This window comes from Citrus sinensis, chromosome 3, assembly GCF_022201045.2.
Source record: "Citrus sinensis cultivar Valencia sweet orange chromosome 3, DVS_A1.0, whole genome shotgun sequence".
Classification (NCBI taxonomy): domain Eukaryota; kingdom Viridiplantae; phylum Streptophyta; class Magnoliopsida; order Sapindales; family Rutaceae; genus Citrus; species Citrus sinensis.
The window spans coordinates 51344800-51358729 of NC_068558.1; the positions used below are offsets into that span (position 1 = coordinate 51344800).

General features: G+C 32.2%; 1 protein-coding gene across 1 annotated transcript; it reads right to left on the reverse strand.

Annotated features, from left to right (window-relative positions):
• Positions 1–11369: 11369 nt before the first annotated feature.
• LOC102607315 (zinc finger protein ZAT9-like) lies at positions 11370–13689 on the reverse strand. The gene has a single exon (XM_006490787.4). The coding sequence runs from the start codon at positions 13444–13446 to the stop codon at positions 12262–12264; it is 1185 nt and encodes a 394-aa protein (XP_006490850.3). The 5' UTR covers positions 13447–13689; the 3' UTR covers positions 11370–12261.
• Positions 13690–13930: the final 241 nt, after the last annotated feature.

Here is a 13930-nt window from a genome sequence, read left to right on the forward strand (position 1 = left end):
AAGGAAATGAGTTGGGAAATTTGACCCCACGTTATTTTCCTTTACTCTCCGTTAATTATTTTTATATAAAATAGTTTAAAAGAGATAATATAAAATAATTTAAAAGAGTAAATAATTTTAAGTGTATCAGATAATAATTTCTATTAATATTTAATTTAATTGATCTAATTTTTTAAACTTTAATTTCTTTTAAATTATTACTTCTTTGCAAATATTATATATTGTACTTTTAATCATGAAAGAATTAATCTACAGTCCTTAATATAGAATGATGAAGAAGTATCAAATATTTTTCAATGATTATGCCAGCTATGGATAAAACATTTAAAAAGAAAGAGAGATATTATAGTGATTTTGATTTTTTAAATATTTATAAGTTATAGGGGGTGCTTGGAGAAATGATAAAAAATCATAATAACTATAAATTCAAGATTAGGTCAAATGTGTTAAGAAACAAAGATTAGTTTAAAATTTTTAATGAGGTTAACTGAAAAATGGGGACTGAGAAAATATAATAAGTGATCAAGTATTACCATTTAGACGGAAATTGCAATGCCAAATCAAATGTCCATCTACCCTTTATCCTTGATGGACTTGGGACCAAGCCCCAAGGGAATTCCGCCTTCTTGATTCTTTCTGCTTTACATCTACTCTATTATTTCTTACTAGATCCATTACTTTTTAATATTACTTTTGGTCCTCAAATATCTTTAATGTCTAGTATCCTATGTGTTAAGACTAGTCCACTTAAATTTAATTTTTGTACTCGGTTTATTAATTTGTCTAAGTTATCTAAACAATTGCTAAGTTATAGGTGAGATACGGATTCTTTATTTTTTTCTAAAGGTTTGAAAATTGTTCTCTAGTCTATTAAGTCTATTGTTTAAGTCTTATAGCCTATTATTGATTTTGACTAATAATTTGACTATAGGGTTAGCTTGTGCTTGTTGAATATTATTACTCGACTAAATTCTTTATAACTATAACCTACTAGATTTAAATGTGGAATTTCTCGTTTTAATTCTGCTAATGATTCTATTAATATTTTATCTGAACTCTTTCACTAACAATTATTTTTATGGTGTCTAATTGAATTTGTAAGTCTCGTTGGGTAAAATTAATATTTTATCTTTCAAATTTTAAACTTGCTACAATATGTTTAATTTATAATTCTACTGGATTAGGTGTTTTTATGTCTAATAATTGATTAATTCAATTATTTATTTCTTGCTATGAAATTTTTTAACATGACTATTAAAATCTTTTAATAATTCTTTAATACAATCTAAATTTCTTCTTAATGTATTAATATTACTTGTTTCGAAGAATTTGCCTAGTCCTAGTACTAGCTCTTTTAGCCTTTCTATATTGACTTCTAGATGTTGTTCTAAATTAATTAATAAATCTACTATAAAGTTTTGTTGACTATTGCTAGTGTGTGGAATATGTTTATATTGGTTTTCTAAGTGCTCAATATTACAACTAATTTTTATTCTTTTTGTCAAATTTAATTTTTACTTTTTATGATGGCTAATTTCTAAGTCTAAATAATCTAATCGCTGAAAATTCATAAACTAATTTGCTAGATCTTCTAATTTATTCTTAATTTTTAATACTAAATTCTCGTATTTGTCTAATAATTTATTTTTTTTACTAATATTATAATATTACAAATTATGTCTTCTAAAATTAAATATTGGTAAATTTGTAAAAGCGTAATGTTTAATATTTATTTTTCTTTCTATTTCAGAAGGTAAAGGAGATGTGTAATCTACGGGAAGTTTTAAATTGCCAAGCCTTTCTTCTATTAAAGTGTCTAAATATACTTGTTCAATATTAATTCTATTTAATTCAGTTTCTACAATTTCTAAAGTACATTCTAAAACTTCTATGTAATGGTTATTTTCTATCCGACTATAAGAATCTTTTTCTAAAACAGCAAATGGATTTTTTTAATAATTTTCAAGAGTTTGGTCTAATTTAGCAATCGTGGAAAAATATTGTATAACAAATGAAGTCTGTCTTGTAACTACTCATATAAAAAATATTTAAAATAAGGACAAAAGAGGTGTTCTAATTCCAAAGAGAAGGAAAGAGAAAACCAATTTTGTTTCTTTAGCCAACCAATTGTTTGATAGCCAGTTAAACTTCTTACTAGAATTTGGACCCAGCTAGTCAGAATTAAACAATATTATTGCACTTAAACATAATTTTCCTACTATTTCTTTTGATTATTCTCTAGCCAAAACTATAGACAATGCAAACATTCTGTACAAAGCCCTTAATTTTGAAATGATACGAACCATTTATATTTTTAGCCAAAATATATTTTTATTAGAATCTTCTTCTCATTTTCCAAATTATATAAACGCACATAAAAGATAGATTTTTTTTTTTAAACTGATTAATCATCAGATTACTGCATTACACAGATATTTACAACAACTGCTTATTGTAGCAGAGGTATTACACTGATATTTACAATCAGATAAACATGATTGGGACTTACATTATTACAATGAATTCTATGAAGTATATGCCCAATACAAATAACCCCTCACAAGAGAGGATGTCCATACTCCACTTGCATTTCGCAAGGGAGAAGGATATAAAGAACATTTAGCCCCCACAATGCTTTTGTGGGGGCTAGAACCGCTGCCCTCACAATGCTTGTGAGGGCAGCAGCCCACCACTTCGACCAAGGCCGAAGTGGCGATAGAATTTTTTTTTAGGCTCAGGCCAAAGCTATGTTATTGCCAATAATGAAACGAAACTGTAGACCTCACTTGGGCCAACTTTTCATTCACTGTGTGAGAGGGGGGGGGGGGGGGGTGTTCCTTCAACATCTGTAAGGTAGAATTTTCCAACTACAAATTGTTGTATCCTTTTATTTCAAATGATTTTCAGGCTGACACTAAATACACCATCGTGAAATATGGTTTGATTAATTATAATGCGTTACACTTGATATACGGTTTAATTAATTATAATGATGATGTACAAGTACCAAAAGGACTGAATAACTAATTATGGTGTTTGATAGCACAATGACCTGGCATGGTTAGTAAATGAATAATTTTGTTTTCCATCTGTATCTTTTATATTATTTTTTGTGCAAATAAGACATCAGAGAATTTACATATTTATAAATTATTTTATTATTGTTCTTGTTACATGAAATATTGTATTTTATATCTCTTTCTGCCTTTTTATTTTTTCTAAATTAAAACCACCCTTTTAACAGTTTATTAACAGGTTATATTATATTAAACATAATTTAATAAAAACAACGCATGCCATTAATTAAGTTCAACGGTACATACTTCTTATATATTATTGATACCCAAAAAAAATTACAGGATTGTAGAGAAACTCCTCAAATTAATTTTTTTTTAATTTATGAATAAGATGTCAAAACAAGTTTTATTGAATAAAATAAACTGATTACTTGTATAGATCTACGGCTATAAAGCATAGAAAAGTCTTATCTTAATAAGTAAGCAAAGGATCCAGTCCATGTCCGATTGCATTATGATTTTTCTTTCATATCTCCTCTATAATATAAATGCCTGAAAAAGTGAAAATGTCAAATGAGGTCCCGGTATACTATTATTTTATTGGAGTACAAATGGGACCATATTTTCTTTTAGTTGTGACTTATTGAATGCCCGCCTGCCTTCTTCCATATTCGAGAAGACACTACGGCTCTGGCTCTTGCAAAAGTGCCCAAATTAATTTTATTATACATTCGAAGATAGAAGAGTGAACCTTGGTCAGTTTCCCACAATAATTCCCTCTTTTTTAAGAGTTTAATTTACGAGTCTTACTCACCTCCAAATAATGAGCTCTTTCACTTGGATTCATTCCCCACAAAGTGAAAATTGGAGGCAATTAGTTAAATTTGAAATTAATTGTAGATCAGTGGAAAATTCTCAATTGAATTACGCGTCAAAGAATGCTAGATAGAGCTGTTGCATAACTAATGACTAATCCATGAGATATTGAACCCAAACCAAATATCCTATATGTGATGTAGCCCAATTTCTGGCAAGTGAAGGCTTTAATTATTAATTTGTTTTTGATGGGTTTTAATATCCTTTTCTCCGTGAGAAAACGTGAATAGGCAATTAAAATCAAAGCCCAACTCCCGAGTCTTTTCGGCTTTCGCAGTCATACCATATCAGTAACGACTAACAGCCTACACATGCTATGCTATGGCTCATTCAATTATAAAGATTTTATTTGCATTGCATTTTGCGGTTTATGACTCTTTTTCAAGTGCAATGAATAAAAGGGCTGCTGTATTGCCGTGCCCGCGTTAAAGATCACGAGTGAGACACACTGCAAACACAGCATATATATTTTACTAGTTGGAGGCTTTTTGATTTAAGTGTGCGTGTATGACTGGGCGCATGGCATGGAATGAATCATGGCGATTGTGGCGTGAACGTCTTCATTTTGCACAAAGAGAGTTACTTCAAACAGTAACCCGGTCTGCAAAGTATGCACCAAAGGAAGAAAATAAACGTGCATCATGCTTGAAAACAAGAATCAATGCAAACCCCGCAAGGAAGAGGAATTCTACAATATATCACAAGTAACACAATCAATTGATACGTACATAATATGTATAATTAAATTTAATATAATCGCCACTTGTATAGTGATTTTTCAAAATAAACGTATACATATCATAATATTATTTACTTATTATATAACTGACATGGTACCTCTGATATATTAAGAGCGAACAAACTAAAATTAGGAACATTTTTTTAGCTCTGATTCATGTTTCAAATTTTTCTAGTGCCCCAGAGAAGGAGAGGGAACAAGAAATGGAAATTGCCAATAACTAATGTGTATTTTTGTCAGTATTCGTGGTTATACCATTTTCTGAAATGTTTCAGATCCGGGTCAATGAAGTACACCTAGGAAATTGCAGATTTAATAAGATGTCAGAACCATACGAGAAATTTCATATCTAAGCAGACTGAAGCAAAAAGCAGATAAACAGGAAGGAGTACATTTTGCACAAAGAGCCAAATCTCTTATATTTTGCTCGAGTTTTGATTCTGAACACTTTTTCCTTAACAGCTCCATTTGGTTTTTCCCTTTTTTATTTTGGTAAAAGAGGAAAGAGTTCAAAAGGATGGATTAATGCATTTTAAATTCGGATACAGACATCTCTCAGTGGGTCAATACCACCAACAAACAATAAAACTGAAATGCTTAAATGTAAAGGGCCATTTACCTTGTAATCAAACAGTAACTTGGTTTGTTCACTTCAGCACTTTCTTTGAAGTTCGTTGATTGACTTGTTGGCTTCCCTTTGAAGACCAATTTTACTTGATGAGCACAAGAGATACAAACTTAAGAAGCAGCAGTTCAATAAATCTATAGAGAATTTTAAATTTTATAAGTTTATCCTTTTTCTGTTTTCTCTCTCTCCTCTCCCTCATTCTCCCTACTTTCCTTCATCTTTATTTAGTTTTACTGGGATGTTGAAAAATAAAATGATGGGAAAATCTAAGTTTTAGTTTCGTGAAAATTACTCACGATCAATTTTGGCGATTAGGGCTTCAGTGACTAGAGGTTGGGAGCTGTTGAGTTTTAGGAAAGAATAAAAAATGAATTAGGGTAGTTTTGAAAATAAATAGAGATAATTGAGGAGTGTGGACTGTTGATATAGACTGAGGGGTTTAAATATTATTACTCAAAATTATGCACCTATGTGTGACAGCCCACATAGAGACGGGCAATATCTAGTTTAGTTCTCAAGAAATAAAACCGAAATCAAACAAAACCTTCAAAACTGGACCGAAATAATTTAGTTCTATTCGATCTTGAAATTCGGTTCGGTTTGGTTCACTTTTAAAATTCGGTTCCATTAACCCCACAGCAAATTCGTTGCTTTCATTAACACGTAATCACAAGCCACAAATCATCAAAAACCCAGCAGGCCAACACTTTTCAACTAAATAATTAAAGAGATTACCAAATTCCCATAAAACAAATAATGAAACCCTTCGGGGAAAAAAATTCCCAGAATCAGTTCTAAAAATCAAAGTTTTGATCAACTAATCCTAATCTTGTGATCCCAAATAAAAAAAAATTAAGGAAAAAAAAAGCAATAGCAAAGAAAAAAAATTGAACACAACTCAGTAGTACTCACCTTCACCGGCACGACAGCAACAACAGATGACGACAGGAGATAAGCAGTGGTGGATACTTGCATTGTGAGTGATGGACGATGGTGGCTTGTTGGTTCAATCATGAGTGACAGTGGTGGATGCTTGAATCATGAGTGATGAGTAATGGGTATTTGAATCTTGAGTGAGGGACGGTGGTGCCAGTAAGGATGGTGGCTGAGTGAAGTGAGAGTGTGAGACAGACAATGAGGGACTGAGGAAGGGGAATTTTTTTCCAAATTTAGAAACAAACTGAATAATTGATTTTATTTATTTATATTTTTTAATTAAGAGATATCTTTTAATTCAATTTACCAAACCCACAGAGATGCTAGTTCGATTTAATTTTGAGCCGAACCGAACATAAACTAATGAGTCTTCTATTTATAAATCATTTAGTTTTTACTTTCTGAACCAAACCGAACCAAATTGAGAAATTTTAATTCGATTCGACAAAAACTGAATTGAATGCCCACTCCTAAACTCAAATGACATGAATTATAGACCAATATTATTCGATCTTGTTGTTTTCTCTCATCAGACCCTTTTTCTGAATGCCAAAATTACTCTATTCCTTAAAAACTATTGCTTTTAATTTCAATTTCTCCTGTGAGTTGAAATAAAAAAAAAATCCTGTCTAATTAGTCTGTTTGTCCCAATTCTCAAAACAAAAATGGTCATACCACATGATAAAGCCTCAATTGAAGTCAATTTTAGCAATCATAATAGTCAATGGACCAAAAAAACAAAAGGAGAATTAGGGAGAGCTTAGAACAATTACGCAAAATTACTAAAAGAATTTACGGCATAGGAGGAGGGCTTGCCTCTTTTATTTCACCGCCCTTGTTTCTTTTGCGTTTTTATGATCACGCATGATGCGACCACATGGTTTAAAGCCAGAATTGATAATGTCATTAGCCATGATGTCAACTCGGACACACCCATGATCCAGAATTCAACGCATCTCTCTAAACGATCATTCAAGTTTAGCAATTTACACACACACACACACACATTAACCGTGATTCACCGAAGATTAGGATATAATATCCAATCCAAACATTTTTATTAATTTTTTTTTCCTCAAACAATGATATACTTTGTACATTTGTATCAAATAAGTCGCTGCAATGCTTTTCTATTGAATGACCAAATTATCCTTGTAGTTTTGAGATATAAATACTTATTTTAATCTTTTCAACGCGACTAAGAACGTAAAATTTGATTTATTTATACAAGTAGGTTTCTCACTTCATCTATCTCTCTTCTTATGCCTCTCAAAACTTTTTTTTTTTTAAAGTTTTTTGTCAAAAACGTTTGGCCTCATTTTTTCCCTATCGGATGATGTGTCATCGTAATTCCTATCAATCGGAAGAATCAACAATGATGATGAGGGATGGTGAGGAATATTGTGAACGAATTAGCCACGATTATGCACAAGCATGCCAACTATATTCTTATTTGGAAAAACAATGAAAGTTCCAGGGATCCAAATGTTATTAACCCTATTCATTATTTAGATTTTAAGAACACACAGGAAATCAAGATCTTCATTTAATGGTAGTTAGGCCGTGATAAAAAAAAATACACTACCACAAAAGTTAGCAAATGAAGCCGATTTGACTTTTTTTCTCACTTTGCTCGCTGCACGATCGATGTTAGTGGTCAAAAATAAGACAACATGATAACATATAGAATTTTGCACACAGTGGCCATCTTACCAGCCAAACGCTAATAATGAGTTCTATATGTCACTGCCATGTTCAAAATTTCTTTCACAAGTTGTTGTGGGTATTGCCATTAAATTTCTTTTAGTTTTTTGCGTCAACAACACCAATTCCTAACCGTTCACATGACAGGGCGAGTCAATTAAAGCTTCGTGGTTGCTTTTGCTAGCAGAGAAACGAATGAGAAATCTTCACGGAAAAGCCGTAAGATAAGACAGTGAACTTGAAGCTAGGTACATGTAATCGTTAATGAGTGTTCCTTAGCTTACATTGATTTCCCTCAAAACCATCATGCCAACGGAGATTCTCAGCTCTGCAATGGTGATATCTCTCCTAGAAACTTAATCTGAACTAATAATAAAGTATCATTTGTAAAGCTTCTGAATCATTATAGTTTAGCATAGGTCCATTCATATATATATATATATATATATGAGTGATGCGCGCAGGAGCAAAAAATTGAAGGGGTCATTTAACATGTGGTTTGAGCCAAAGAAACAATAGGGGGTAACTATCAATGGCATTCTCCACGTTGTCTTTTAAGATTTTGCGTCGTAATATACGGCATGCTCCATGAATTAAAAAACAATTACATGAATACGTACCTGTAGAGTGCGAATGCGGGAGCGGAAGAACCAAGGTTGAATAGGCTCTTTTAACAATGCCTAGACCAAAAGGTAATAGTTGAAACTTGAAATAACTCATGGAGAGTGTTGATATAATTTACTAATAATAGTAAATGAATGTTGATGAAATCAGTTAAACATATATCCACGGATAAGACACATAGTCATTGGATTTGGGATCATTCATTTATAGTTGTAATTAGACTATTAATGGAATGAATAAATTTCTCTGATATTTTCTCATAGCTACCCATATTTCTTTCACTTTGTTCTTATCATTGACCAAACACATTATTATCACAAGTAAGCAACAAAGTAAAACAAACAACAATGAACGATAGATTTTATTATTTTTTTTCAACACAATGAAAATCAAAACTCGCAATTTCAGTTTAGATTAGAGTCATCAATTTCCTTTTACTGCCACCCTTTTAGACAATGAAGCGTTGTCGCTTTTAATCCGTAAAATTATATCAAACTGAAGCATTAATTAAAAGTAGTCCATTTAATAGTTATCGCTTATCAGGTAGCGAATATTTCAATCGATGGGGTACATCAAGGCTAGAAGCAGCCACAGACCTAAAATGCAAGACCAACAATGTGCTTTTTGCGCTAATCATGCAACCAAAATGCTCGTCACTTAAGTCCAACAGGTTCTCAGTCAATCCGAAGCTCACAGTTTTTAAACAAACTACCAATGGATTAATTCATCCACAAAAAAAAAAAAAAAAAAAAAAAGAAGCAGGAATCGCTCTGAAGAAACTCATGGTGAACAAAAAGTTATTTTTTTCAATGATGACGATGATGTAGTGTCTGTTAGAACTTTGAAGAGGAAAAAAGATGAGGCGAAAAGTGATCCCACTGTTGACTCGTTCTTTGTGGGATCCTTTTTTCTCTTTTTGAAGTCATATATGAGATGAGCCGGCAAATTAAGGCGAGTGCTTTTTGTTTTGTTTTCTACTGTATTGTATTAATTGCGTCTCTTCTTAATTCAAACTTGCACACATCTCTCCACCACTACCGAGTCGTGAGATTATGAAGTAGCCAGCACTCACTCTCACAAAGTCACAAATTAAGTACCGTTTCAGAAATTTTAGAATAAATTAAAGGAAATATAATTAATTTATGTACGTATGTACGATAAATATAACTTAATTTTATATGACTACTATTGTACTTATATATTAGTTTTTTTTAAAAAAATAAATAGTATAATATTATTTACTTATTAGATAATAAACATAGTACCTCATTAGTATTTTAAATTTTCTCCACTTAACTTTAATCTTTATCCCTTTTTTTTTTTTAATTTACTGCCACTTTTTGCTGTTCTTTTTCTTGTTCTTGTTTCATTTTTTTTATTGACTATTATTAATCTTTTTTATTTGAAGGAAACAGGAACCGATTCACCGATTCATGTGAATTATGCCCATCTCAATTTTCTCAACTATAAGTAGAAATTGAAGTAGCAGCTAACCAAACGCGCAAGCTGTCTTCTCTTCACATTGCTGTTGCTATAAAATATAAATTTGCTTTCATGGATAATTAGGTCGGCTTCAAAGTTAAGCGTCATCTAATAGTGAAAGCATTAATTAGTGATTTTATAACATCTTTATAAGGTAAGCATGTTTCCATTATTAGTTTTGAAGATATCAAGCTCCTTCAAATTGGACATATATATTCCTTTTTAATTGGGCAAAAATGTCAAGGTGGTGGTTCTCAATCACAAGCTTAAATTCACCAAGTAAATATCAAGGATCTGTCAATATCTTGGACTTATATTATTTATTGATGCTTTTGGTTTCAATAAGGTCTTCTAAAAATATTATCCAATCAAAATTATGAAAAATTCTTACACACGCCTAATTTTGCATCAAATATAAAAGAAATATCAGCCGAGCCGCCTAATCTAAACAGTCATTATAAAAATTAACTACGATTGTTGTATATGACACTTTTACAGTTTTGTAACGCGCATTTTTGTTTGGATTTTAAAAAGATGGATTCTTGATGGGAATATAATTTAGCATCGTTCCAAAGAATAATAGTGTGTTAATTTGACTTAGCACCCCATTCATTCACGGCCAAATTGAGTAGAATACAATAGGTATTTCTAACTCTATTTTTTCTAGAATGTTAGTGTGATACATATCAATATGCACAATCAATCTTACTCATTATTTGGTTTTTTTTTTTTTTTTTAATTCTTGTAGGTCCTTCGAGCTAAGGACAACATCTATGCAAAGTGATGCCGGCATAAGAAATTAAATAATTCTAATGTATGCAGTTGGGTAATCTGACCCAGTGGTTAATTCGTTCCACGCAACCCTTCTTTTACACAAGTGGAGTGGGCATAATCTTATTGACCATTGCTTCAGAGCCTCGGTGTTTCTACAATTTTCTTTTTAAAAAGGGTGTTTCTATAAATAATAAATTTGATTAGCAAACTTTTATTAGAGAAAACTATAACAATTCTCCTCAAATAATGCAAGAAATTTTATTTTTTAAGATATTCCGCAAAAAAAAAAAAAAAAGCATTGATTTTTCAGTTTTTTTGGTTTGGTGTACGACGAAGTGATCACAATAGGATACATCCTTTCTGACAAAACTAATGACTCTGATTGAACCGTCATGCGTCAGAAAGACAACCACCTGTTATGTTACCTTCTTTCAAAGCAGTTACTTATATTTGTTTAGCCATTTAAGCAACCTGGTTTAACAATTAATATTTAACAAATAAATAAAATTGTAGCATAAATATGGACAAAGATTTGCTGGAAAATTCAAGACTGGGCAAAAGTTGAAAAAGCAAGAAATAAAGTCACCCATTTACACTGCGCACACAACACATTCATTTATTTCAAAAGCAAATGAATTGTGACCGAAACTTCCATACATATTTCCCTCTGAACCTGACTCGGCTGACACTTTAGTCACGCCAATCCAAAACACTCTTGATTTTTTTGGTCTCATTAAAACGATAAATTTACACCCTTTTTCAGAATTCCCAAATGAGGTAATAAAGTTAATGTAAATAACATAAGGCTCCATGTCTACTAAACTTAATTTTTACTGGTTACTGGTTAGCAGATCTGTAAGTAAAGTTTGAATGAAACAGTTTCGGAGAGAGACAGAGGGAGAAGCAGAGCAAAGAGATGTATAAATAAATAAAATTATGGAGTATTTGATAAAAACAAGAACTGATATGGAACAGAGGCAGATGAGGTAACAGTGAACGGTCAGGTAGCAGAATGAATGAGCTTCTTCTCATGAACTGTAAACAATGCCAGTAACCGACAGGTAGAAGGTATTATTTCTATTAGTAAAAATATGCTTCTTTTTTTTTTTTTCAAATATGTCAACTTACTTTGAGATGGACCTTTTTTTTACATTAAGAAAAAGATTGGTGAAACAATCAAGCTAAAAGAACTTGACCTGAACCCATCAACTACAATGCTCCAATATTGGTGATGAACAATGAAAATCATTTTGGTTTCTGAATCATCAGTTGTTACAGAAACAGAACATGACAAAATTTGAAAGAGATGACGAGTTACAGTTAGAACATTTAGAACAAACAGTTCTAAAAATATATAATTAAAAGAAGCCAAACAAAAACCAGTTGACCGTAAGTAATGGCATAATTTTAGATCCAAAAGGAAGAGAAAAAAATAAAGGACAAAATTCTTTACCTTTAGATCAAATATTTTGTTCTGTAATTCACCGTTTGATGTGGTTTACAAATTCAGCATCAGAAACGGCAGACAGCTCAATCTGGCTAATATCGTCGTCGTCAATTGGTGCTGGGAGATTAAGATCTATCAGATTTTCTCCTAACTTCGTGGAAGCAGAAGCACTTCTAGCAGAGGTGCTTGCCACTAAACCAGTTACATGAGTTCTCTTATGCCCACCAAGTGCTTGCCCAGATGAAAAAACTCGGAAACAAACTGGACATTCATGAACTTTTTTAACTGACAATGGTGGTGAAGCAAGATTGATTGAAGCACCTGCATTTTCTTGGTCAAGCTCAGTTTCTTGAACCGGTGTGTAAAATTTGATCTTTTTATGACTCGCTCGATGCCCGCCTAAAGCTTGATAAGATTTAAACACTTTCTTGCATGTTTCGCACTTGTATTTTCCCCTACTTCGATTCTTATTGTTAAAAGACTTGAACTCCTCTGATTCATCAGTTTCATCCATTGACTTTTCAGCTTCTTCATCTTCATATTCATCATCATCTTGTTGTCGAAACATTATTAAGTCATGATGATGTTGTTGTTGCTTTTCTTTTCTTTTCCATTTATCCCTCGAAAGCATCATAAGACAGTAAGCGACATCTTCTTCTGTTGTAGTGTCGGAGATGGAACTAACCGGTTCTGGCTCATGACCCCACAACGACGACTCAATGGTATTCTTGCTCTTGTTCAATTTAAGCTTCTTTATTATATCAAGTTCCTGTCTATGTTGTTGCTCCAGTTTCCGAGTCCGTTTGGATCGTCTCCGAGTTGGGTTCTTGGATGACTCAGTCTCACTTTCTCTGTCTTGCAGAACAACAGAGGCAGAGGCAGCGGCAGCGGCAGCAGCAGAGGCATCAACAACACCAAAAGAGAATTCAGGATCTACCAAGCGAATGCTCCTTTTTGGGTTCTCTCTTAAACCATAAAACAAACTTTTTTCTTCATCATCCTCCTCTGAAGGAGAAGTTGATGATGATGGTGACGAAGCTGACTCAGTTTCAATTTCAAAACTGAGTTGTTGATGATGAGGACGATGTTCCCTTTCTTCTTCTTCTTCTTGAATTTTCTGAGGAATTGGAAGATTCAGCATATGAGACCTCATGTGACCACCCAAAGCTCTTCCGTTTGAAAAGTTCTTGAAGCAAAGCCTACACTTGTGCTTCTCCATTACAAAAAGTGATTTTCTTTTCTTGAAAAAAACATATACATATATAATAAACAGAAGCTTAAAAGTTGTGAGCTCTGGTGGTTTCTCTTTTCTATGTGAGAGAATTGGGAACTAAAAAAAGAGTAGGTGACAAGCATTCCTCCACCAAGAGATATATACAAAGATACCAGAAAAAAAAAATCAAAAATCAAAAATCAGAAATGAATTTTTCTTATTTATTTTCTTTTTAAAACGGAAAAATAATAATAAATATTAAGTTTAATTAAAGCGTATGCATGAAGGGAGAAAGAACGACATGTAACATGCGAGTCTTGCCCGTTTCTGTATTTATTCCCCCTCCCCATGCTTCCTAAACTGCCCTCCCTTAAAATGGTTTTTTTTTGTCGATAAAATAAATAAAAATGTTGAATGCGCGTGGTTTTATAACATATTAATATTTTTTAAAAGATTTTTTATATTTATTTTGTTAGATAATTAAAGGGTG